Source organism: Pseudophryne corroboree, chromosome 6 (assembly GCF_028390025.1).
Source record: "Pseudophryne corroboree isolate aPseCor3 chromosome 6, aPseCor3.hap2, whole genome shotgun sequence".
Classification (NCBI taxonomy): Eukaryota; Metazoa; Chordata; class Amphibia; order Anura; family Myobatrachidae; genus Pseudophryne; species Pseudophryne corroboree.
In genome coordinates this window covers 376769888-376796602 of record NC_086449.1, presented here as the reverse complement: position 1 = coordinate 376796602, position 26715 = coordinate 376769888, and the positions used below count along the sequence as shown (strand labels likewise).

The window sequence follows — 26715 nt, the reverse complement described above, 5'->3', positions numbered from 1 at the left end:
GTATTTAGAAGGAATACATCTCTTGGTGTGAGGACAGAAATTCTTCTGCTGTGGAATTTCATCTGGGAAGTATCCTGCTTTTTTTTTTTTTTTTTTTTGTGGGCCTACGTCTGGGCTCCTTTTTAAAAGTCCAGATTTTGGCTTTGACCATTTTCTTTCAGAAACAATTGGCTTCTATTCCTGAGGTCCAGACATTTCTGAAGGGTGTTCTGCGCATCCAACCTCCCTTTGTGCTTCCCACGGCACCTTGGGATCTCAATTTGGTGCTGCAGTTCCTCCAATCGAACTGGTTAGAACCGTTACAGGAGGTTGACGTAAAGTACCTTATGTTGAAGACAGTCGCACTGTTGGCCTTGACTTCAGCAAGACGTGTGTTTGAACTAGGGCCGTTGTCTCACAAGAGTCCCTACTTAATTTTTCATGAGGACAGAGCTTAACTCCGAGCTCGGCAGCAATTTCTTCCTAAGGTGGTGTCCGCATTTCACATAAACAAACCTATTGTGGTTTTGGCTGTTATGGACACCTGTGCTAATTCAAAGTCTTTGGACGTTGTGAGGGCTTTGAAGGTGTATGTTCAGAGAACAGCTCGTTGCAGGAAATCCGACTCGCTGTTCGTTTTATATGATCCCAATAAAATTATGTGTCCTGCTTCAAAGCAGACCATTGTACGCAGGTTCACTATCCAGCATGCTTATTCCACGGCAGGTTTGCCGGTTCCGAAATCTGTACACGCCCACTCTACTAGGTCGATCGGTGGGTTCTTCCTGGGCGACTGCCCGGTTGGTTTGCTTTACAGCTCTGCTGAGGAGCTACTTGGTCAGGTTCGAACACGTTTGCTAAGTTCTAAAAGTTCGATACTTTTGACTAAACTGAAGGTCCTCAGAGGCCAATCAGTTCTGCAAGAACCTCAGCACTCTCCCACCTGGTTTGGGAGCTTTGGTACATCCCCTTGGTACTAAATGGAACCTCAGTATCCTCTAGGATGTAAGAGAAAATAGTAGTCCGTAGAGGATACTGGGCGCTCGCCCAGTGCTTCGTTCTTTCTGCACTGTTACTTAAGTATTGTTGGTTCAGCTGTTGCTGTTCCTGTTTAAAGTTGGGTTAGCATAGCTTTCCTCTTTGTATGTGCTGGTTCGGAATATCACCACTATCTTTATCTATCCTTCTCTCAAAGTATGTCCGTCTCCTCGGGCACAGTTTCCCAGACTGAGTCTGGTAGGAGGGGCATAGATGGAGGAGCCAGCCCACACTGTCAAATTCTTAAAGTGCCCATGGCTCCTAGTGGACCCATCTATACCCCACTGTACTAAATGGAATCCCAGTATCCTCTACAGACTGCGAGAAAAGGATTTACTGGTAGGTAATTTTAAAATCATATTTTTACAAAAATGAAGCATGTTTGCTTGGCAAGTGGAAGGGCAGTATTGGAAGATGCAGGAATGATTTAAGGTCCATACACACAGAGCGCTTCCCCCCCCCCCCCCCCCCCCCCCCCCCCAGCGATGTCAGCAGGGTTGAGCGGCTTTCTATAGCAGTACTCTATTTTTCTCCTACGTCCTAGAGGATGCCGGGGACTCCAAAAGGACCAATGGGGTACAGACAGGATCCGCAGGAGACATGGGCACCCCAAGACTTTAATGGGCGTGAACTGGCTCCTCCCTCTATGCCCCTCCTCCAGACCCCAGTTAGTTTCTGTGCCCAGAGGAGACTGGTCACAAACTAGGGGAGCTCTACAGAGCTTCTCTAAAAAATACTTTTGTTAAGTTTATTTTCAGGGAGCACTGCTGGCAACAGGCTTCGTGGGACTGAGGGGAGAGAAGCAGACCTACTTCTGTGAGTTCAAAGGCTCTGCTTCTTAGGCTACTGGACACCATTAGCTCCAGAGGGTCTGATCACTTGGTATAGCCTAGCTGTTCGTTTCCGGAGCCGCGCTGCCGTCCCCCCTCAGAGCCTGAAGTAAGAAGCCAGGTGAGTAGCAGAAGCAAGAAGACTTCAGAGGCGGCAGAAGACTTCAGTTCTTCCTTGAGGTACCGCGTGGCGGTCGCGCTGCGCGCCATTGCACCCACACACAAGGCACTACATGGGTGCAGGGCGCAGGGGGGGCGTCCTGGGCAGCAATAAGACCTCTAACTGAGACTGGCAAGTTGGTATACAGTGCATAGGCACTGTATACAGACCCCCGCCAGTATAAAGAAAAGCGGGACACAAGCGTGCCATTGAGGGGGGCGGGGCTTCATCCTCCAGCTCTAACCAGCGCCATTTTATCTCCACAGCTTGCTTGCAGAGACGCTGCTCCTGGCCCTTCACTGCTATCACAAGTAACGGTGCAAAAAACAAGGGGGGGCACAGCAATTTGGTGTTGGTTACTATTATATAAAAGCGCTTATAGGTCTGGGGCATTATTTAATTCTTTCAGACCGGTGAGGCGCTGGGTGTGAGCTGGCAAACTCCCTCTCTGTCTCTCTGAAGGGCCTTACTGTGGGTCTGTCCCCTATAGCCCAGTGTTTGTGGGTGTCGGTACGCGTGTCGACATGTCTGAGGCTGAATGCTCTTCCCAGGAGGAGGCTGTGGTGGCTGAACAAAATGAGGGAGTGACTCCGTCGGCACCGCCGACTGCTGATTGGGTAGAAATGTGGAATGTTTTAAATACAAGTGTGGCTTTGTTGCACAAGAGGTTGGACAAATCTGAGGCTCAGAACCAAGCATGGAGACAATCCATGGGAGATGTTTTGTCACAATCTCAGACCCCCTCAGGGTCCCAGAAACGTTCATTTACCCAGATAGCAGACACGGACACCGACACGGATTCCGACTCCAGTGTCGACTATAATGATGCCAAGTTACATCCTAAGGTGGCTAAGAGTATTCAGTACATGATTGTGGCAATAAAAGAAGTATTACATATCACAGGAGACCCTGCTGTTCCTGAGACAAGGGTCTGTATGTTTAAGGGAAAGAAACCTGAGGTAGCGTTTCCTCCCTCTCATGAACTGAACGCTCTTTTTGAAAAAGCTTGAATCTCCTGACAAGAGACTACTGATTCCCAGGAGGATTTCTATGGCGTATCCATTTCCCTCGGGGGATAGGTTACGGTGGGAATTCTCCGCTATGGTGTACAAAGCCCTGGCACGTTTGTCCAAGAAGGTGGCGCTACCGTCCCCGGACACGGCAGCACTTAAAGAGCCTGCCGATCGTAAGCAGGAAACTACCTTGAAATCTATTTGTCACTACGGGTACGCTGCTCAGGCCGGCCGTGGCATCGGCAGGGGTGAGTAGCGCTATTGAAAAGTGGGCAGATCGCTTGTCATCTGAAGTAGACACCCTGGATAGGGAAAGCGTGCTTTTGACGCTGGGTCACATCAGGGACGCTGCAGTCTATCTAAAGGACGCTGCGAGAGATATTGGCCTCTTGGCTTCAAGGGCCAATGCCATGGCAATCTCGCCTAGGAGGGCGTTGTGGACGCATCAGTGGAATGGGGATGCTGATTCTAAAAAGGCTATGGAGGCTCTGCCCTTCAGAGGTGAAGTTTTGTTTGGTGAAGGCCTCGCGGACCTGGTTTCTACAGCTACCGCGGGTAAGTCGTCCTTTTTTGCCTTTTGTCCCTCCACAGCAAAAGAAAAACCCCTCAATACCAGATGCAGTCCTTTCGGTCTCATAAATTCAGGAAAGGACGAGGGTCCTCTTTCCTTGCTGCTAGAGGTAAGGGAAAAGGAAAAAGATCGCCGGCTGTGGCAAGCTCCCAGGAGCAGAAGTCCTCCCCGGCTTCTGCCAAATCCACCGCATGACGCTGGGGCTCCGCTGCGGGAGTCTGCACCGGTGGGGGCGCGTCTTCAGCTCTTCAGTCAGGTCTGGGTTTACTCGGGCCTGGATCCTTGGGTGCTGGAAATTGTGACCCAAGGATACAAACTGGAGTTTCAAGACGTGCCTCCACCGATTTTTTTATTTTTTTATTTTAATTTTTTTCTTTCTTCAAATCGGCCTTACCAGCTTCTCTTCCAGAAAGAGAGGTAGTGTGTGCGGCAATACAAAAGCTGTGTCAGCAGCAAGTCATTGTCGCGCTACCCCCGTTACAGCGGGGGGGAAGGGTTTTATTCAACCCTGTACGTGGTCCCGAAACCGGATGGCTCGGTCAGACAGATTCTGAACTTAAAATCTCTCAATCTGTATTTAAAAAGATTCAAGATGGAATCTTTCCGAGCAGTGATCTCCAGTCTGGAGGGGGGGATTTTATGGTGTCAGTCGACATAAAGGATGCTTACCTACATGTCCCCATATATCCTCCACATCAGGCGTACCTGAGGTTCGCTGTTCAGGATTGTCACTACCAATTTCAGACATTGCCGTTTGGTCTTTCCACGGCCCCGAGGATTTTCAATAAGGTAATGGCAGAAATGATGGTACTCCTGCGCAAGCAAGGGGTCACAATTATCCCGTACTTGGACGATCTCCTGATAAAGGCGAGATCACAGGAGCATTTGCTAAAAAAACGTTGCGCTCTCCCTGACAGTTCTGCAACAACGTGGCTGGCTCCTAAATTTGCCAAAATCGCACTTGATTCCGACAACACGGCTGTCGTTTTTGGGCATGATTATGGACACGGAACTACAGAGTTTTTCTCCCGTTGGAAAAAGCACTGGAACTCCAGAACATGGTCAAGAAGCTTCTGAAACCGGCAAGAGTGTCGATTCATCAATGCACTTGAGTGCTGGGGAAAATGGTGGTGGCCTACGAGGCCATTCCGTTTGGCAGGTTCCATGCAAGAACTTTTCAGTGGGACCTGTTGAACAAGTGGTCCGGGTCCCATCTACACATGCACCGTCACACAGGGGGTAAATTTCCAGGAAAAATGGTCAAGCCAAGAAGCTTGTCTACACATAAACATTCTGGAATTAAGGGCCATCTACAATGGCCTTCTACAAGCGGAACATCTGCTGCGCGGCCTACCCGTCCTGATTCAGTCGGACAACATAACAGCAGTGGCGCACCTAAACAGCCAAGGCGGAACAAGGAGCAGAGCGGCGATGGCGGAGGCCACAAAGATTCTTCGCTGGGCGGAAAAACATGTAAGCGCTCTGTCAGCGGTCTTCATTCCAGGCGTGGACAACTGGGAAGCAGACTTCCTCAGCAGACACCATCTCCATCCAGGAGAGTGGGGTCTTCATCAAGAGGTCTTTGCAGAAGTGACAGCTCGTTGGGGAATTCCTCAAATAGACATGATGGCATCTCGCCTCAACAAGAAGCTTCAGATGTATTGTTCCAGGTCGAGGGACCCTCAGGCAGTAGCTGTGGACGCTCTAGTGACACTGTGGGTGTTTCAGTCGGTCTCTGTGTTCCCTCCACTTCCTCTCATCCCAAAGGTGATAAGGATCATAAGAAGAACAAGGGTGCAGGTGATACTCGTTGTTCCAGATTGCCCACGGAGGGCCTGGTATCCGGATCTTCAGGAATTACTCATAGGAGATCCCTGGCCTCTTCCTGTAAGAGAGGATCTATTACAGCAGGGGCCGTGCGTGTTCCAAGACTTACCACGGTTGCGTTTGACGGCATGGCGGTTGAACGCCAAATCCTAGCTCGAAAGGGTATTCTCGGAGAGGTCGTCCCCACTCTACTGAAAGCTAGAAAGGAGGTAACGGCAAAGCATTACCACCGTATTTGGAGAAAATGTGTCTTTGTGCAAATCCAAGAAGGCGCCTATGGAAGAATTTCAGCTGTGTCGTTTTCTCCATTTTTTTTTTTTTTTTTTTTTTTTTTGCAAGCTGGTGTGGATGTGGGCCTTAAGTTAGGCTCCATTAAAGTGCAGATCTTGGCCTTTATCTATTTTCTTTCAAAAGGAATTGGCCTCGCTTCCAGAAGTACAGACTTTCGTGAAGGGCGTACTGCACATCCAGCCTCCATTTGTGGCACCATGGGACCTTAACGTGGTGTTACAGTTCCTTACGTCGCATTGGTTTGAACCTTTACAAAAGGTTGAATTGAAGTTTCTCACTTGGAAAGTGGTCATGCTATTGGCCTTGGCGTCCGCAAGGCAGGTGTCAGAGTTGGCGGCTTTGTCTCTCACAAAAGCCCCTACTTGGTTTTCCATGTAGATAGAGTGGAGTTGAGGACTCGTCAACAATTTCTCCCAAAGGTGGTTTCTTTGTTTCACATGAACCAACCTATTGTGGTACCTGTGGCTACTGAAGCCTTGGCTGAGTCAAAGTCTCTTGATGTGGTCAGGGCTTTGAAAATTTATGTAGCCAGAATGGCTCGTATTAGGAAAACAGAGGTGCTGTTTGTCCTGTATGCTTCCAACAAGGTTGGGGCTCCTGCTTCCAAGCAGACCATTGCACACTGGATCTGTAATACGATTCAGCATGCTCATTCTACGGCTGGATTGCCGTTACCGGAATCGGTGAAGGCCCATTCCACTAGGAGGGTGGGCTTGTCTTGGGCGGCTGCCCGGGGTGTCTCTGCGTTGCAACTTTTGTCGAGCAGCTACTTGGTCGGGTTCAAACACTTTTGCAAAATTCTACAAGTTTGATACCCTAGCTGCTGAGGACCTCATGTTTGCTCAATCGGTGCTGCAGAGTCATCCGCACTCTCCCGCCCGGTCTGGAGCTTTGGTATAAACCCCATGGTCCTTGTGGAGTCCCCAGCATCCTCTAGGACGTAGGAGAAAATAGGATTTTAATACCTACCGGTAAATCCTTTTCTTAGTCCGTAGAGGATGCTGGGCGCCCGTCCCAGTGCAGACTTTTTTCTGCAGTACTTGTTAATGGTTATTGCTTTTGTTACACAAAGGTTGTGTTTTCGGTTAAGGTCAGCCTGTTGCTGATCTCTTTGGTTCACGCTGTTACCTGGTTTTAGTTAAATGCCATGTTGTACGGTGTGTTGTGGTGTGAGCTGGTATGTATCTCACCCTTAGTTAACAAAATCCTTTTCCTCGAAATGTCCGTCTCCTCTGGGCACAGTTCCTATAGCTGGGGTCTGGAGGAGGGGCATAGAGGAAGGAGCCAGTTCACGCCCATTAAAGTCTTGGGGTGCCCATGTTTCCTGCGGATCCAGTCTGTACCCCATGGTCATTTTGGAGTCCCCAGCATCCTCTACGGACTAAGAGAAAAGGATTTACCGATAGGTATTAAAATCCTACTAAAGCTGCTCACACCGCCGTTCATCTACTGGTAATACCAGTAGATAAACGGCCGCCAGCGATGAAGCAGAAGCGTGCATCAGCGCTCATTGCTTGTGCATACACACTGGGTGGTTTTGAGCTGAAAGCAGCCCAACACACCAAAAGTGAGCTGCTTTCAGCTCGAAATCGCCCAGTATGTATGGGCCTTTATAGTGAAGTCTGCTTTGTTTTGAGACTTCCGCTAGTGATGCAGAGCAGTTTTATAGACGGAGGGTCTGTTTACTGTGTTGTGCTATAGTTGAGGAATTCAATGGCTGGAGCTGCTTTTTTCCAGGGCTGAAGTGTATTGTTTTTGAAAAGGGCAAGACAGGATAGTGTGTGTGGGGTGTTTTTTTATTTTTTTATTTGAAAGAGATGAGGATTGAGGTGCATGTGTGGATTTTTTTTTTGTTTTTTTTGTTTGTGTTTTAGTAGGGAAGTATGAGTTAAGATAAGTTAAAGGAAAGGATGTTGTGGTGGTAGAGTGGAAGGCTAGATTACAGGAACTAGAGCGCAAAAATGAGAGCAGTCGAAAGAGTGCCAATCACAGTAGACTTGACAGGAAAATCCGCTGCGAGAGACCAAAGAGTAGAAGACATTTGATGGCAGCAGGGACTGTGGCATTTTTAATAGGCATGTTGAAATCTGCTACAGCCGAGTTCAGCTAACTGTGTGATCACGGGTTACATGTACTTTTGAGACATCCTTTCCAATTCCTGCGCAATTCAACATGAAATGGCAAGTTGTGGCATTACGTCTGTCACGTTTTAACTTCGCAGTGTATGAACTGTGTGCTGTGCATGAAAAAGTGATGAGAAATCCTCAACCCCAAAAAAGTGGCAATAGTATAATCATGAAAACGGTTATACACATTTACACATTATACACATCATAAAAACTGTTATACACAAACTCGGGAAATTCCCGGGTGTCGGCCTGACCCTGGTCATGAGCAGGGTCACGTATCTGTGATTTAGTCATGGGTAGTTTCTTTTCAAACCTATCAAAAACCAAGGTCTATTCGCATTCACATACAAACACCCAGGTTTTTGATGTATGTGTGAGAGTATGATGCGTGATGCTGGCTGTCATAAGATCAACACCAGCATCCCGATGCTCAGAACCCTCCCCGGTGGTGCCTAACCCTAATGGCCGTTTTACACACACCGGTTTTCACTGGATGGCAAAAAGCCAGACAAACTGTCCGGCTTTTTGCCATCCGGCAGGGTTGAGCCGTTTTTAATGCTGTGCACATGTGCAGTAGCAGGACCAGCTTGGGGAAAAAAAAACTGTGTAAGCTCGCATTCACACACACACACGGTTCACTGCTTACAAGAACGGCACGGCCCCGGCCCGACAGACTAACCTTGCAGTGGATGTTTCCGTCTGCAAGCTGGCAGCCGTGCCATGTGAACTGACCCATTACTCTTCATGTGTCTCTGCGGGACAGCCACAGCAGAAAAGGGCGGTATTTTGCCGAGCGCCGCTACTCTGCCAGTGTGAAACAGCACTTGACCTCCCTTCCTCGCAGCCTAACCCTTGCAAAATCTTATTTGCAAGTTCAAAAAGTCTTTTCCCTACAATACACTTCAACATATGTCCTACATAATGAAACACATTTTTATAACTTTCAGACAAAATGGCATAGCTTTTGCTGTTTAAACACCTCTAAATGCATATTTTTCATTTGGAGGGGTGTCCCATGGGTACTGTAGTAAATCCTGACATTTTCATCTAGTCTGGAGATCTGCAGTTTCTCCCATTCCTGTAATGGTAAAGAGGGTTAGGAGACCTAGAAATGGCTATTTGCAAACAAATCTCTTGTTCCAAAGTACACAGGAGAAGGTGATATGTGACTAATAGGCCCATTTTTCATTGTCCATTTGTGGCTTAATCCCTGAAAACACCTGGTGGGGGATGACTGCAAATATTAAGTATCCCCCCGAATGTATATTTGAGGGACACAGCAGATATGTTTTTCTATCTGCTGTGATCGCTCCATTCTTGCCGGCAGCTGCAACCTCTATAGGGTTCAATGGGGCGAATGCGTTGCTGGCAGATTTGCCAATTTCCAGAATGCAAATCATTATGGAGATTGGCTACCACCATCTGACAGTGGTAGCCCGCTGTAGCATGTGGGGTCCACACAGCAGATGTACTTTTGGAGGGTGCCCTGGAACCCTCCACGGAAATGGCTGCCGTGCATGTGTGGTCAGTGGGAGTCGGACCTTACATACGCAGGAGCATCGGCAGATCACTGAGCACATCGCAGGAGCCCCTGTCCTTGCGGGTGCCAGATCTTACATCCCGCTGTTATAATTGCATATTGTAGTGCAATCCTGGGTACTCTTATTGCGCCCAGATCGCATTGACTATGCAACTAATGGCCCCCCAAGGTTGAAAGAAATGGTGGTAAGTTGGCTGGAGTGAGAATGTAAGCAGATAGTTGGTTGTGCGCATGGCTGCATATGGGCTCAGCCGTGAGAAAGAAGCGAGTGCAATGCAGATCTGAGATCTGTTATTGCTTACTAACATGGGTTGGCAGAGTCTGAACAAAATACTGTAATTCATGGCTGCTGAAATGTATTTATTTTATTTTTTTAAACCACATCATGAGCATTTTTAAGTATCATCCTGTCATCAGACCTGAGAGATTACTTGGTAATTTTCTTTTTATTAACAAGACACACATGACTGCTGTTATCTGGTCTATTTTACAGTAGCAGGACCAATAGATTAGTACCTTGTGAATGGAAAGGGCTGTTGGTTTTTCTTTTCTCCCATCACATTGAACCATGTGAGCTTATGTGACACTTTTGTAACACTTCAACAATTATTGATCATACAGGTTTAAATCTCAATATTTTTCAAATTAGTTTTGTGTACACTAAACAATTTGTTCTCCAGTGCAACTGCTATGGGGGACACAATGGGGGTCATTTCCGAGTTGATCGCAGTGATCAGGCTAAAAAAACTGCATTTCTGCGCATGCGCGACTTACGGGTACAAAGCCTGTTGTGGTTGTGCACAGGTTCTACCAAAGTTTTCAGTAGCACTGACTGCTGCAAGAAGATTGACAGGAAGGGGGCGTTTCTGGGTGTCAACTGACCGTTTTCAGGCGTGTCTAAAAAAATTGCAGGTGTGGCTTGGCGTTCGCTGGGCGGGTGTTTGGCGTCAAATCCGGACACGAAAAGGCTGAAGTGATCGCAAGCGCTGAGTAGGTTCAGAGCTACTCAGAAACTGCACAAACTGTTTTTGCAGAGTTCTGCTGCACAGGCGTTCGCACTTCTGCTAAAATACACTCCTCAGTGGGCGGCGGCATAGCGTTTGCACGGATGCTAAAACTAGCTAGCGAGCGATCAACTCTGATTGACCCCCAGTATTCTAGTAACATAACTAGGGTTGTGTCCAAGTAATTGCGCTAACTTTTCGGCTGATAAAAATGGGTTGATGGCGAAATGTTTTTTGCTGATGGCCATTGTCGGTCTAATTATAGGCCGTTTTTATCGACTGAAAATTGCCCCATTTTGGGCCAATAACACAGGATCTGGGATAAGTATCCGGGCTCATGTGTTTTTTCTTAACAGACTTTAATGTAATTTTATTTTTTATTTTTTTATCAGGGATTATGCTTTGCGTGCTTGAGGAACCTGAACCATAATGCCCGATAAGTGCCGGGTATTGGGGTTAATTGGATACCCCCAGTGAATTCAGTAGTGGTGGTAAATTGGATACCGGCCGTAGAATTATTTTTCCTTTGACTAGAGTGAATAATAATTTTAAGATGCTGTTTGATTCTACTAAAAATGTAAAGATGGATTTGCATTGGTTTTGAGAAATTCAATTTGACAATAATTGTTTACTGTGTGTGGTTTTTAGTGATCTATTTTTATCCCATTGCAGACTTCCCACGTGAGTTTGATCATCGCACCGATGCTCACCATCGAAGGGGGTCCCTATGTGACAGACACTGTGCCGTGATTGTCCAGAGCGATCTGGTAGACACTCATTCTGGATCACATCAGCACAGTTTGCTCACCCCAAGACTGTGTCCTGGTGAGTTAAATATATGTATTAGGACAGTTATGTGAGGAATAGTGCAGCAAGTCATGATGGCAAAGTCCAGGAAATCAAGGCTGTGCTCACTCCTCAAGCTAAAATATGCCACAGTACTGGTCCATAAGCAGGAGCAATGGTAACACAACAGGTATTACAGAAGTTCAAGTACAGCCGTAATACTGGCCAAATATTCTTAGGTAATCCTCGGCAGGTTTAAGTGAAAGCTGCCGCCAACAGGGTATCACCAGCTATAACAATATTATACTTGGTGATAGCCCTGTGATGTATAGAAGGGAAAATGCCCTACCATCAGCAAAAACTGTTTTACCGATGAGTGGACATTTGGCTCTTTGTTAAATCGATATTTCTTTAATGGCAAGGTGCCAATAGGGGTTTCAGCTTGATAAATAGGACACACAAAATATTTTTAACAGCTTACAATACTATTCAGTTGCTCTGTAAAATTAGAAGATTGAACATACCTGCCATCTTCCGCTCAGTTGTGACATTGAACATATACTGCATACCTCCCAACTGTCCTGATTTTGGCGGGACAGTCCCGTTTTTCACGGGCTGTCCCACCCGCGGCTCGCAGTGTCCCGCGGGTGGGGGGGCAGTTGGGAGATCCCTCCCGGTCATTCCAGCGGTGAATAGACGCTGTGCGCATGTGCACAGCATCTATTCCTGGCAGAGAGGGACAGGGGGCATGGCTAGCAGCTCTCAGCGCTGTTCATGCCCCCATAATGACGAAAATGGGAAGCCATGCCCCTTTCTGGTAGTCCACACCCCCTAATTACGGGCGCGCGCTGAAGTCCCTCCTTGGATGCCGGCAAGTTGGGAGGTATGGGACTGTTGTAAACAGCGGAAAGTAATGGGTGAAAAGAGGGGAGAATTGGAAGAAGGTGCAGGGCAACGGGAAACGTTTGCTGTGAAGGGACAGTGGAAAAGTGGGCAAATGATAGTGAAGCAATAGATATGTTTCTTCCTGGTGGGTTTTGAAAGGGCACTATTTATTAAAGGCAAAACATGATGTTTTGGGTAAGAAAAATGTATATTTATCGCAACAAGCCAAGTTCTGTCTTTAGTAAAATGGTCCTTTTAGAACCTGCTGGACAAAAAAAAAAGTTTGATAAGATGCTAACATGCACACGCATATTCATGCCAAGCGTCTATTCACTTGTACATTTGCTGTAGAAAACATGCATGCATACATAAAGAATTCACGGATTGCAAAGTATGCTTAATTAAATTTGAGGACAAAAATTCTAAGATAATTTTAAGATAATTGTAATTCTTTATTACCTTTAGGGATCTATTTAAAAAAAAAAAAAAAATTGTAGAAAATTCTTGGAGACAGGCACACAGAAGAGAAGCATTGTAAGGATAGGTAAGGAGAAATAGGCTGGTGAGGCTACTGGGCAAGAAGCAGGGGACAAAAGTGCTCAGGCACAACTTACCTGAAGGATCAGCAGTAGAGCAGATGTAAGGGGCACTCTGTGCACTACACAAACAAGAATGGCAGGCTGCCCATATTTGTTAATGGGCAATGTGCAGCTGATTGTGCTCATGGGATGCAGTGAGGTTGCTGGCAGTCGGGATACAGACACCGGCATCCCAGCTAACTGGCTACTCCCCGTGGGTGTCCGCAACCACCGTAGAGTGGGAATAGAACCGTGGCAAGCGTAAGGGGATGGTTTGTGCTCACCATGGTGCTAGCATACTGGCGTCCAGGATGCCGTTGTCTGTATACTGACGGCTGGCATCCCGGCGGCTGATATATCATAACGAACCCATGCTCACAGCCATGTCACTTCTGTACTGGGCTGCATTGGCCTGGCAGCTAATTGGACAGTCAGTGTTTCTAATATAACGTGGGCTTGTGGGCACGTGCCTTCCTGACACACTTGTGTAGATTTCTATTGCTATGCCGTTTAACTCTAGTGATCTAGACACTTGGGAGTTGCTTTTTTGTTTTGTTGTTTTTTTTTATTTTATCTTTTAGCAATTAAGTTGTGCATTTTAACATTTCTTACCAGCAAAAGGTATTCCCACCTGAAGAAACTAGTGGCCTTGACAACAGGCTTCTTTTGGCGCTATAGTGGGTTGGTTGGCATTATTAGTTCCTAACCCTGTATTACACTTCTGCACCAAAATTGAGCCATAGGGCTGGATGGAATGGCGGTTGTGTGGGATGCTGGGTGAAAACAGTGTTTTTCTTTTTTCTCCTTCCTTCCCCTTCCTTCTTTCCTTCCTTTTCCGTCCCCTTTCCTTCCTCCCTTCCTTTCCTTCCTTGGTTTTGCCTTGTAAGTGGTTGCACCTTTAAAAAAAAGTCATAGGGGGATATTCAATTTGGTCCGAAGAGACATCGGGAGTAAAAACCCCCGATGTTTCTTCGGGTGCTGCGGTCGGGCTATTTAATTTGCTCGGCCGGTAACAAGTCCTCTTACACCCGAAAACACACAGGTTCAGTGAAACCTGTGTGTTTTCGGGTGAAACAGCCCCGTTTTCGGTTGAAAACGGGGCTGTTATCGGGCATTTTGCTTCGCCTGCCGGAGGCAGGTGAAGCAAAACCCCCGATAAGCCGCGGCACGCGCCGGCTTATCGGGGCCAATTAAATAGCCCCCACCGGCCGATACTTATCACCCGGCACCCCGGGCCAAATTGAATATCCCCCACTGTTCGGCTGGCATCCCGCATGGCCACCGAACTGTGGCGTCATTACATCCGGACCATGGGGGTAATTCCAAGTTGATCGCAGCAGGAATTCTGTTAGCAATTGGGCAAAACCATGTGCACTGCAGGGGAGGCAGATCTAACATGTGCAGAGAGTTAGATTTGGGTGTGGTGTGTTCAATCTGCAATCTAATTTGCAGTGTAAAAATTAAGCAGCCAGTATTTACCCTGCACAGAAACAAAATAACCCACCCAAATCTAACTCTTTCTGCAAATGTTATATCTGCCTCCCCCCCCTGCAGTGCACATGGTTTTGGCCAACTGCTAAAACATTTCCTGCTGCGATCAACTTGGAATTACACCCCATAGTCTGTTTAAAATCTTAGGGACAAATTGTCCAGTAACCTTACTCCTACAACGACGACAGAATAATTTCCTATGATCCTGTATGTTTGTTTTTATTCTAACACTAGGGGGTTTATTGATTAAACAGCTTTTCAGAGTTGCCATCTGCAGTGTTTCTTGCTTGCTGAATTAAGAAACCCTCCCACGACTCTTCTATTCAATTGAAAAGATGTGTAAAATTTGGATTACAGCAAAAATTGTTCCTGGCAGGGAAAAACTGGGTAATTCTGCCTGTACCCATTACAGTCTCCTGTCTTCCCAGCCCCCCAAAAAACAAAAACAAAAAAAAGCTAAACTAACATCTGTCAACAGTATAGAAGTTTATTATTGGTTATAATAGTGTTTCGGGCACTTAAATTGAGCCATCTGGCTGTTAAATGCATTTTTTTTTTTTTTTTAAAGGGAAAAAAATTAAGTGTTTTTCATCAAAATAAGTGCTGGAATTAAATTGGGGGTACATAATGGTTAGTCTAGATTTGGGTCATTTTATGCCACTTTGATTAAAGGTACCCAAAAAAGATTACTCCCACCTAGAGTTACCACCTCATCCCTTTTAATTCTGGACATATATTAATTACACAGGTTCTGTGGCTGGCTGACTTCAAGACTTCATTTCACCTGGTTTTAATCGGCTTCAGAACCTGTGTTATTAATGTGTCCAGAATTAAAGGGATGAGGTGTTAACCCTACTCCTACCTGCAATCCTAAAAACACTTGTCCCACTCATTAAACACCCCAATATACCTGTCCCATACCTTGTACCCCAATTTCCATAATCTTGCACTGTGACCCTAAAAATTGTCATTATTGTCCTGAACCAAATCTGAAATTTTTATCTTAAATAGGGACTTGTCCCAATTTTTCACCTGCTCAGAGATTGTGAATTGAAATTTATGACGAAATTACCATAATTTTTTCTCTGATAATTGAATTTGGCCCTTAGTCTTTCGGAAATGGATATACCAGACCATTTCCAAATAGTGATAAAGATGGAAACGGTGCTGACCACTCTGACTGCTACTGTGTAGTTGAATCATCACTACCATATGCTCCTGTAGCTTAATCTGTTGTCACAAAGACATAGATGCGTCTCATGGTCTGAAAGTTTGATGCTGTGCTTCTATGGCAGAATTCAAAGGCTATTTATAAGAGGCATGGAATGTTATTTTGAACTCTAACAGACCAGATATTTCCACTGACAGTAAGTGGTGTTCAAAGAATCAGAACTGAGGGACTGATATTTTGTGTAGGGAGACACTTCTTCTGTTAGATCTCCATTCCTATTCACCAGTCTGCAGACTTTGTGATTAGAGGAGGTGGCCTTCGGCCAACTGTGCCATTACTTGTTGCTTTCTGCTGAAAGTTTTACATAAAGGCCAAATAACTCTTAAGGGTGGTACTCACGGAGCGATATTCTAAGCAATCTGACTAGATTGCTTAGAATTTAAGCAGCATCGCTCCGTGTGTACCCCCTACAGCGATAGCGCATCGCTATCGCTGGTGCTAGATTGGCCTGCCGTGCAAGCCAATCTAGCAGGTCGCTCACTTCACCCGCTGGGTGATATGAGCGGCTCCCCGTCTCCCCCTGCACGCTCAGCACACATCGCGCTGTGCTGAGTGGGGGGGAGAGACGTGCTGAGTGGTTCGCTCAGCACACATCTCTCCCACATCAGCTCATCTATATGGGCCTTTACCCCTGGGAGTTGAAATTACAAAAAAAATTGCCAGACCTTGTTATTGTGAGATAGTTGGTGTAAGGGCACATTGACACCCTGCTAGACCACTGATGGAATGGAATGTCAGCAGCAAATGTAAATGACTCATGTTATTGGTGCTTTTTATATGAGCCAGGGGTACAGCTTGGGCTTTACCTAATCGTTTTGCGTGATGACAAGATGTGTTGTGCGTTGTTTTTTTTTAAACCCCCCCCCCCCCATGAAAGTTGTGCATAACTGTAGTGTATTGACCCACTTATGCTGATTAGTCCAGCTGTCCACCAGTAGCACATGCATCAGGTTTGTCACGTGTGCATCAGATACACCCAACAAGGCCATGAGAACTTTGTAGTTTGTCCATACAAGGACTTGTGCAATTAGACATATCTGCATCATTATGCAGGGCAATCACCAGTGAATGACTCAATCACACCCTTACTGTACTTAACCCAGAGGTTCCCTAAGACAAAGCTCAAAGCAGCCTAATGGCCCAGGTTTAAGGCCTTCCATGGCTGAGCACAGATGGTTAAATCAAATTGAAGTGCTTATTAAGTAACCTGTGCCTAAGACCTGGACTGTTGGGGTGCCTTGAGGACTGCGTTTGTGAACCTCGGACTTAACCTGTGTTTAGCTACATCCTGCCTTTCCAGTTGCAAATGTAAGTTGCAATAAAATCTGCTTGTAGACAGGGTCTCCCCCCCCCCCCCTCCCCCCACCTCCTTGGGTGTTCACATCAATTTGCATGTTTTTACGCCGAATAAGCCCCTTGCTGTTATGTTTAGACAATTTACTATCTGTATTGAAGTGATTATCATGCCCTTTCTTGTAGGGGCTGCCTCAACCCCAACCTGCTGTCATCACTCAGAGGAAGTGTGTGATCTCTGTCTTGTTAAAACCACCATAACTGCTGAGAATGAGGTGGAAGCTCTTAAATTGTCTAACAACTATAAGGTGAGTTACAATAATTCACTGTTATTTTCTATTTACGTAAACACTACTGTTGCCCCATATACTTTAAATATTTCGGGTAAAACGACAACCAAAAGCTGATGATTCTAAACTACCGGTACCTGTTATATTGCAAACTATAACCCAAAAAGCTTCTAAATATACAGTACTGTTCTGTAAGTCGTGCATAGGGATAGATGGAGTAGTCTTATAAATGTTTTTAGTAGTTTTAAATATGTTGCTATATATTATGTAATAGCCCTTTTTATCTGGAATATCCAGAGTGTCGGGCATGAATGTAGCAGACCCTGATGATGTCACTTTCCCATCTGCTTCAAAACACTGATAATGCAGGGGTGGGCAAACTACGGCCCGCAAACAGATCCTGCCCGGCCCGCTGCCTCCTACCACTGTGTAATGACAAGCGGCCTGAGGGGCTGCTTGTCATTGCGCTACAATAGCTCCAAGTCGCTGCAATCGCGTCTAGATGATGTCACTAGTGCAGCCGGGTGTACAGTAGCTGCACAGAAGGACCTTGTTAGAGCCGGATGGAGTTGGGGGTGAAGCCAAACGCAGGACACGGAAGCGGGAGGCTTGAATGCAGCTGATGCACACGCTGCGGACTTGTTACTGGATCGTTAAGGTACCGTGGCATCCGTGTTTGAATGGCTGGCGGATGGCAACAGGATGAGGGTGCTAGGTCTGCCCAGTATGTGGAGAGGGGGCTGCTAAGTGTGCAGAAGGAGGAAGGGGGAGCTGGTATCTGAGCCCAAGGAGGGGGGGGGGGGGGGGCGCTGATAACTGTGGCCAAGGAGGGAGGGGGAGAGGGGAAGGAGCTGGTAACTGTGCCCAATGAGTATACTATATATTTTTTGTTTTCATCACTTTTTTTTTATTTATTATTTGCTTTATAGTGGTTTCTGTCCTTGAATGAAGGCTCTTCTGTTTATTTTATTTAGACATTTCCCTTTATTTTGGCCTGTCCCCATTATTAATTTATTAATAAATATGTAATGCATATTTGGGGGGGATGACGACACACGTATATGGGGAGGGGGGTACCTGGAGTTACATCAGAAACACTGCATTTTGTGTGCGGCCCTCGAATATTCACTGGAAAGCGTTAAGTGACCCCCCAGCTAAAATAATTGCCCACCCCTGGATAATGTGTCAACTTTCATGAAATGAATAGCCTTTAGTCACGTGGACCTTAATTCTGGTGTGTATCTGTTTCTTTCACTGCATTGTGACTTCACTGCAACTCTTTTTGAGGGTTGTGATACAGAAGATGGACATTAATAAAGATACTGTCATTAGGTTGACACCAAAAAATAATTGGGCGTTTTTAAACGGGGGGGGGGGGAGATTGTTCTCCCTTTTTTTTTAATTTTTTTTACGCCAGTTAGTAGAAATGCATCCCCTCCCGGACTCGCTCCGCTTCGCTCACCACAAGGTTACTAATGGTGATATTTTGTGACACGGTTAGTCAATTTGATGAAATGCTTTGCTCGCCACGCTTCGGGCTTGCATCAATCGCCACGAGGGCAGATGTATTAAGCCTGGAAAAGTGACAATGCAGTGATAAGTGCAAGGTGAAAATGCACCAGTCAATCTGCACTAACTGTCTATTTACATATTGGAGCTGATTGGCTGGTGCTTTTTCACCTTGCACTTATCACTGCTTTATCACTTCTCCAGGCTTAATACATCTGCCCCAAGGTTACTAAAGGTAATAGTTGCTGACATGGATAGTAAATGCAGCAAAGCTGTAAAAAAAAAAAAAAAAAAAAAAAAAACCCTTTAAAAATATGTCTACCATATGTCGACCTATTGACTGTAGACCTATAGACTGTATACCGTCTTTGAGAGAATGGTAGCACTGGGGGGTGTCAAAGTCAGAAAAATATCACTATGCACACTGCCATATTTGCACCTCATACAGGTCCGTGCTGCGCATGCGTACGCTCTCCCGTACGTGCGCATACTCACAGTCGCGGGCACCCGCAGGCGCATGGTATGCGTATTTACGGTAGAGTTTCTGTGTGCCCAGCGTGCGACTCAATCGTTACATAATTCAACCATATAATGTATTTTATAAGTTAATATCCCCCTGAGTCCAACAGGTATCAGTGGGTCTCAAATGGCTCTTTGACCTTAGAGATCCCCCAAACAATAGTTTGCATGTTGTGAGGGCTTCACATGGTGTTATGCATAGGTAAGCACAGGAATAGTAATTGAAGATTAATTGTATTCCAAATCAGTATCTTTCCCGCAGACTGAGTACAATAGCCTTTAATTACACTGAGCTTTGAGACTCAATGAGGAGGGCCAACACCTGTGTTTACCAATGGGTTAGGATTTGTCTCCAGAAGAATGATTGCTGAGATGTCATTGTCTCAACTGAGAGTAGACAGTGAGATAGTATTCGCCAAACAATAGCTTCCCACAAGACAGGAATGTGTTGGTCATCACCCATTGTTTTGCATAACCAAGGCCACTGATGCAGCTGGCTCACATGCTGTGAGGGACACACACACACATCTTGTTGTTGACACACCCCCAGAGCTGGAATGAGGGTATGATATACCCACTGGAGATCACAGGGCTCACTCACTCACTCACACAGCTACCTGGCACCCAGCAGCATGGAGGCTACATCCCCAGGACTGACCTACAAACTAAAGGCTAAGTATTGAATTCACATGGCTAGATAAGGAAATCTAGATAGATTGCTTTAAGGTCAATGGTGCTGGATTAAATAGGATATTGTAACTTGGTTGTGTGATTGTTGGGTGTTTGTGTTGACACTCTGTGAAGTCTGATGAATTGGAACAGTAGACAATCTGTAGCATAGTATTTGTGGTATTTGTTTGCCTATGGTGATTTAAAATAGATTGTGCTGGTTAGTTATAATATATCTTGTTAATCATAAATACCACCATGCAGTTACGTTTGAACATGTGCTGGTAGCAATGGCAGGCTGAGATGTGTGGTTACATTGTGATCTGGTCTTGTGATGAATATGCTCTGGTTATTGAGATACTGAAGTTGTTTGGAATGTGAAAGTGAATAAGATGGTTCTAGGAAGTTGGATTGAAATTGTGAAAGGTGATTTAGATGGTTTGGAATTGTAAAATCAGAACATATGCATTGTTCTGAGGCTTGGACATTTTGGAATAAAATGGAGTCTTGTGTCTTCTGCTATGTGATTGTGGTGTAGTAGAGAGTGCCATGTGTTTGGACCTGCAAATCTAAAATGGCTGCTGCCGGGTGTTTTCCCCTCCCCCTTTCAACCATGTGTTGCAGTCTTCATGGGAGTTTTCTCAAAATGGAGTCTAGCTTCTGTCCCATGCGGTATTGTAGGGTTGTGTAAATAGGGACAGCCAGTATGGGTAAGGTCAAGTATTTTCTCCACAAAGATTCTCAGCATTGAATAACTGCGCAGCGATTGTTCCTCACATGTGTAAGCTTCTCTGCAATCATATTGATCTTCTTGTTATTGTGAGCCATTTCTCTCTCTCTCTCTCTCTCTCTTGCCCTCTTTCTCTCTTATTTTCCCTTAAATAGTATTGTATTGTATTTCCTGTGTAGTTATCTGGTTAGGTAGTCTATGTTATATTGTAGTGTATAATTGTATTGTATTATTCTTTTGCAAGCATACCATCCATAATATATATATAAGGCGTTAGACCCTAAGCCCAGGTATCTGTGTATTTCTTATAGTGTTAAGTACTCTCAGAGCGTCGATGACGCTCAAACAGCTTTGAAGTTAATAAGGTTACACTGTGTTGCATTTACACTCTACCACTACACAGAGGTTTACAGTATAAGTACATTCCTTAAGGTATAGTTAAGGGAGTACCCTTGCGGTACTTTTTGCGCCAATTGCGTACTGTGTTCTTTAACCTTTAACGTGTATTTAATAAGATAAATATTTAGCTTTGTTAGATGGGGGCTCTGGTCCGCGATATCACGATCTTAATGATGCACTGTACATTACAAACGCGGCTGTAATTGACCGGCTAATGATGGACATCTCGCAAAATGCTGAAAGAAAAAAACAAAAACAAACCTCCACGTTAATGTATTGTGGTATCAGTAAGACGCTGATAGGAAATTTTAAGGGACAAGGCGTTTCTCATAATATTTAAGATGCTAAAATGTATTTTTATTGTCGCAAAACCAGGTTCAAATGGATCATATCGTGTTTGATTAAGATTAGATTGTTTATCTGTTTAAGTAGGTTTAAAAGTACATTTAAAAGTTACTTTGGGAGCTAGCATGGTGATTTTCTTTATGGCAGGAGAGGCCGCATGGTCTGTCCACCATTTTGTGTGACCCTCATGGAGGTGGAAGGGGGAGGAGCAGCGGCCATTTTGGGAAGGTCAAAATTTTTTATTTTTTTTTGAACGGCTGATTTTCAGTTGACTCAGGAAATAATCAGCCATCCATTGTCAAAAAGAAATCATCATTTAATGAGTTTTTTAATGCATTTATTTAATCTATATCATAGTCAATCATAAGTAATAGTGATTGGTACTTATATGTAAAATCTATATGCGTGTGCTTACATCAATGTATGTTATTAGATTAAATTTAGAATTGCATTTTCATCTGTGTACTTTCACATATCTCACCTTCCTGTTTGCCATTTGAATTGATAAACGTGCTAAGAGATTTGTCGCTATTTAAATAGTTAAAGTGTAAAAGTAATACATTAAGGGGTAAATTGTAAGACACACGCACAGCTTTACCTGAGATACAAGGAAAGACCTGTGTGGTGCTTGGTAGATGATTACAGTTAAAGATCATCTACATTTGATAAACGTGCTAATTGTATTTTTGTGGCCAGCGTACACGTGTCTCTAACAAAAGACTGAGACTCGCGAACGCAACACAAAGGCCGACGCACGCAGCGTATATTACGCAACGGAGCGTACGGGTACGCCCACGTAACTCAAATCACACGATAGTGTTATTGCAACAGGCGGAAAGGTGGCAACGTGGTAAGTAGCGCAAGTCTATTTTAGTGTCCGAAATTTAGATTAACAGATCCTTCTCCAAATTCACAACACATCTGGTCTAAAGAAAATTTCTGCGCAGAAATAGAAATAGAAACAAAAGTGTACATGTGGTGAGTGAGTGTGTTTATATACAATTTTGAGGTTGAACCACAAGAAAAGTCGAGTTCTCGTGAGGTACATGCGTGTAAGTGACGTACATGGTGGCTAGGGAGGCATCCCTGGTTAAAACATACAATTTGAGCATTAGAGTGTAGCAGACCAGGAGGTCATACTGTAACAGACCAGGAGGTCATAGCAGACCAGCAGGTTTAGGTACAGCAGACAAGGAAGTCCGCTATACAGTCCACAGGCACAACACCAAGAAAGGGTTGGTGCAACACCCATATAGGCCATACAAGCTCTGGCTGAAGGAATTCGCAGCCGTAATTTTCGATTCCACTGGTCGCTCCGTACATAAGATTAGTTGCTTATGTGCTGAACGATTGGACCGCACGTAATTGTGTACATTAGTAAACCTGACCGGTACTATTTGTGTACGAAGGTCATAAACGCTATTTGTACATTCTAACGTGATTTGTGTAATTTTTTTATTTTAAGGGAGGTTCGCTGCTCACTCAGGAACTATCCAACAACCAATAGTTACTGGAAAGAGTAAGTGTTCTTCGGATCACCCTCACAGGTTCCAGTAAATAGACGTTCAGGTCGCAGGGGCCCTGGGTCGAGTACGCCAGCACCATATCGGTGTGATCAGGTCGTATTGGTCGGCGTGGGCGAGTGAGTGGGGTACTCGGTAAACCGCCACCGTCAGCCTATTTTGAACATTTTGGTTTGCGTAAGGGTTGGCTGAATAAAGCAACACCTTCGAACTATGGGGGCCACTTGTTCAGGTAGGGGGCGATCAACCTCGGTTCGGGTTGATTCAGTGAACCGACCAGTCGGGTCGGCAAGGTATGTAATGTGTGAGAAATACGGAAGTCACACTGAAGCTTTATGTGATGAATGGGAGAGAATGACAGTACATGACGGGGAGAAATTCCCAAGAGTAGGTAGCTTCAGCACAGAAGTGTTAACGAATTTAAGGAGAAGGATATGTCTCATTAAATCAGCAAAGAGACGAATCAAGCATTATGATTGTTTGCAGTTATGGCAACAGGAAAGTGAAATGCAAAGAAATGTAACTTACATACCTAACTTTCATCTTGAGAGGAGAGACATGGCAATGGAGAGGATTATGGTTGCAGAGAAATGGCACAATGTTGTATGATAAAAATGCACTTAGTAACTGTATTAAGAACGAAAGTAACAAATGTATAAATGTATAAAAATCACAAATGTTAACCTGTGCAAGTCGCACCCCATGTTAAACTTCCCTCAGGATTACCAACAAGAAAGTGAGCCCAGAACGATGTCTGCACCTCTTCCAGCAGCCATCACACAAGACATCCAGGTGGACGCGACCAAATCGGTAAAGGCAATAATCAAACCCCCTAACGGAGGGTCAGGTGAGGTCGTGTCCACAGGTACGTACAATGTTTTATATCACGCACAAACAAATGTACCCCATATTGTAAGACCAAAACAAGGTGATGTAATTGAGTTTAGTCCTGTCAGGGTGATCACAGTCCCCAATGGGAAGACTGACGATCAGGGAATCATTCCCGTCAAGGACAGTGCAATGCGCCATCCCTGGTCCCGGACAGAATTGAGATCAATCATGTCTGATTTCCCAGATCCTAGGAAAGATCTAAGTGTATGATCAAAGATTCACAGAAGGTATATCAACGCCCTAGACAACGACATAACCATGATATCCAAGGAAGCAGGGAAGCACAGGGAAAGCGGTTGATGGCGATGAGCATCCGAGCGTTTGAGGAGGCATCAAATCAACCAAAACCTCAGGTCATTGACACTTGGAGGAAACCCAGGGTTTGTTATCATTGTAGAAGAGAAGGGCATTATGCCAGTAACTGCAACAGCCCACATAAAGTCAGACCCCCTAGACATGAAAATGAGCAAAAGTTAGGACACACCAAGTTATAAACAGGGATCATATAGGAAGAATTTTGGGCCACACCCATAATATATAGTCAGGAAAGGTGATCATTAGGACTGATGGTAAGCCTGAGGTAACGGTTAATAAATTGGGAGGTCATTCCCTGAAGACACAGGAATGACCGGGTGAAACGTTGTAAATGTATCTGTGAAATGTTTTCTTTTTCTCTCTCCCCACCTCTGACGATTATTGGTAGGATTCAAACATTGCATATATGCTTGGTCTTTGCAGAAGTCTACCAAACCCCAGCATGACCTATCCGCACCAATGTATTCTGGCCAGATACAGACAATGGAATATGGAAGTGCTGGGGGGAGGGACTGCGCAAGGAAACCATGGGACATGTAGATATGACAGCCTGATGATCTGACAATGTTTTAGAAAATGTTTATGTTTGAAAAATGTTTCTTTTTTTTTTGCTGTTTATTGATGTGTTATGTTATATATGCATATAAATTGTTCTCTCTCTCTTTTGTTTTTTTTTTTGTTTCCTCTCTCTTCTCACTCATGTTTTCATGTTTAAAAGATGGTATGTCACACATCAGTTAGACAAATGGTAATGCAAGATTTTTGCTCCTTACAGAGAGATCGCTGATTTGGAAGGAATATTGCATCATCGGAATGTTCGTTTGGAAGACTGAGAGACAGCACCTTTGAGATGACAGCAGAACAAGAAGAACAACAAGACTAGAGAACTTAATTATCGTGACAAGTTTCTCTCCCCCTCAAACTGTTTTCCTGTACCCCCATTACAAATTTCTTCTTTTCTCCTCCTGTAAGATGGACTTGCCCCAAGAGACTGTGACCCGGATTTTCCTGTTGACCATGATGTTAACCAGAACAGTCTGTTCCGGCGAGAGTACCAGTGAGGTCGAGAAAGGATCCAGAAAGGTTCCGATGACTGAGACGGAGGTGTAAATTTCCAATAGCAACACAACCACCAAGCAAAGGCGAGTACCGGAAACAATCTAGCAGCCATGTTATTTGTAAACATTGTGGGGGATTGTTAGTTGAAGAAAACTGTATCTGTAGGCTCTGTGACAACGTAGTGGAGGATGGGTGCATTAAGAAATGCCAATCCAGTTTTAATATCCACATGGACCGGCATCCATTGAGTGACTATCACTCCTTAGTGGGTAGTGTGTTAAATAAGACAGATTGTTGGGTATGCTCTCAAGTACCTCAAGGTCATAGCAAATCAGGGCTAGTACCATTTCCTTTAACGTTGGGGGAGGTACTTGAGTTAAGTGGTGGGAGACCGGTGGACAGGAGGTTTAATATCTCCAGCCCTCCTAGTTTGAAGCTCCACCAATACCATGTGGATAGGTCCCTATTATGTTTTAACATCTCCAATCCCCGAAAGCCGGGAAATTGGGAAGTGTCATGGAGTAACCAAACCATGACCTTTTCGCATAGAGCAGATAGAATGCCCACAGATACAGAGCTTATACGCCACATAGCCAGTAGAGGAAAATCTTTCCGATATAGGTATACCCTAGGAAATAGGATCACGAGAGTTGGAGAGGTATCACTAGGATACAGTGCACAGATCGTACAAACTGATAGGTGTACTAGACAGATGGGAGAATTAGGGTTAGGAGAGTTCACATGGAAAATGTGTAACATGGTAATGACATATTCAGTCCCATATGTTCTCCCCGATGATGCATATTTCACATGCGGGAGAAAGGCGTATGAGCGGCTTGCCCCAAACTCAGAAGGATTGTGTTATATTGGAAAAGTACTACCTGAGGTAATGAGTCTAAGGAGTGGGGAAATTGTAATTCCAATGGATTTGATTTATGACCCAACGGTAGAAACAATGATGTGATGAAAATGCGATTATACGGTCCGTTTCTTTCACCTGTTTTTCCGGTTTCTCCTAGGTAAAAAGACCCACTTTTGACGAGGAGTTTGATGATCCTGTATACAGACAACGGATGGATTAAAGAAGAAGTTTTGACAACCTTATACCCAGAGATTTGATGAACTTTGCCATAGAGCCCCAGTTTCCCTAGAAATTTTAAAATTACGCTAGCCCAACATTTTTGTACATCTATGGACATTGACGAAGCTTTTTGCTCGCACCTAATGGGCAAAAGCACAAAGAAGACTGCATTCAACAGACACCGAACAAGACCTCAATCGACGAATGTTCATTAACCTGACATAGAATACCACTGCATTTACCGTAATTATGTCTTATCTTCATCTCTACAACCCTCAGGTAATTATACACATAGTCGATAGGGAATACAGGCACAGATATCGGCAATCACATATTCCCCCATTCATGTATCATCAACTAAAATGTGCTCCCCCATTTTGTTACAACCACAGCCGAAAAGAGCTCGGTAAAGTGACAGCCCATCCACAGACCCGTACCACGGGATAAGAAGGAATTCAAATGTATACTTCGCAATACCTCGAAGCTTGATTTAAAACACGTACGGCACGATGATACATGACCCCCCAAACATGGATTCATACACACATGCTTTTGCTATCTCACTAGGTCATACCCTTTTCACACCTTCTCTTTCTCTTCCCCAACCCAACCATGGAAATGTATTTACACTTGACATATATTTTTCTCCTTTTGAAATGTTTTAGGAAGTGGCAGTTATTGTTGACTGCCAAAGAGTGGACTGTCAAAGTCAGAAAAATATCACTATGCACACTGCCAT

General features: G+C 44.8%; 1 protein-coding gene across 2 annotated transcripts in view; it reads left to right on the top strand.

Annotated features, from left to right (window-relative positions):
* The window catches only part of LOC134932375 (uncharacterized), a 287377-nt gene that overhangs the window by 31736 nt on the left and 228926 nt on the right, over positions 1-26715 (top strand). For both annotated transcript variants that reach the window (XM_063926742.1, XM_063926741.1), the window contains exons 2-3: positions 11055-11207; positions 16833-16954. In XM_063926742.1, the coding sequence (XP_063782812.1) occupies positions 11055-11207; positions 16833-16954 (275 nt within the window). The remainder of the gene's footprint in view (positions 1-11054; positions 11208-16832; positions 16955-26715) is intronic.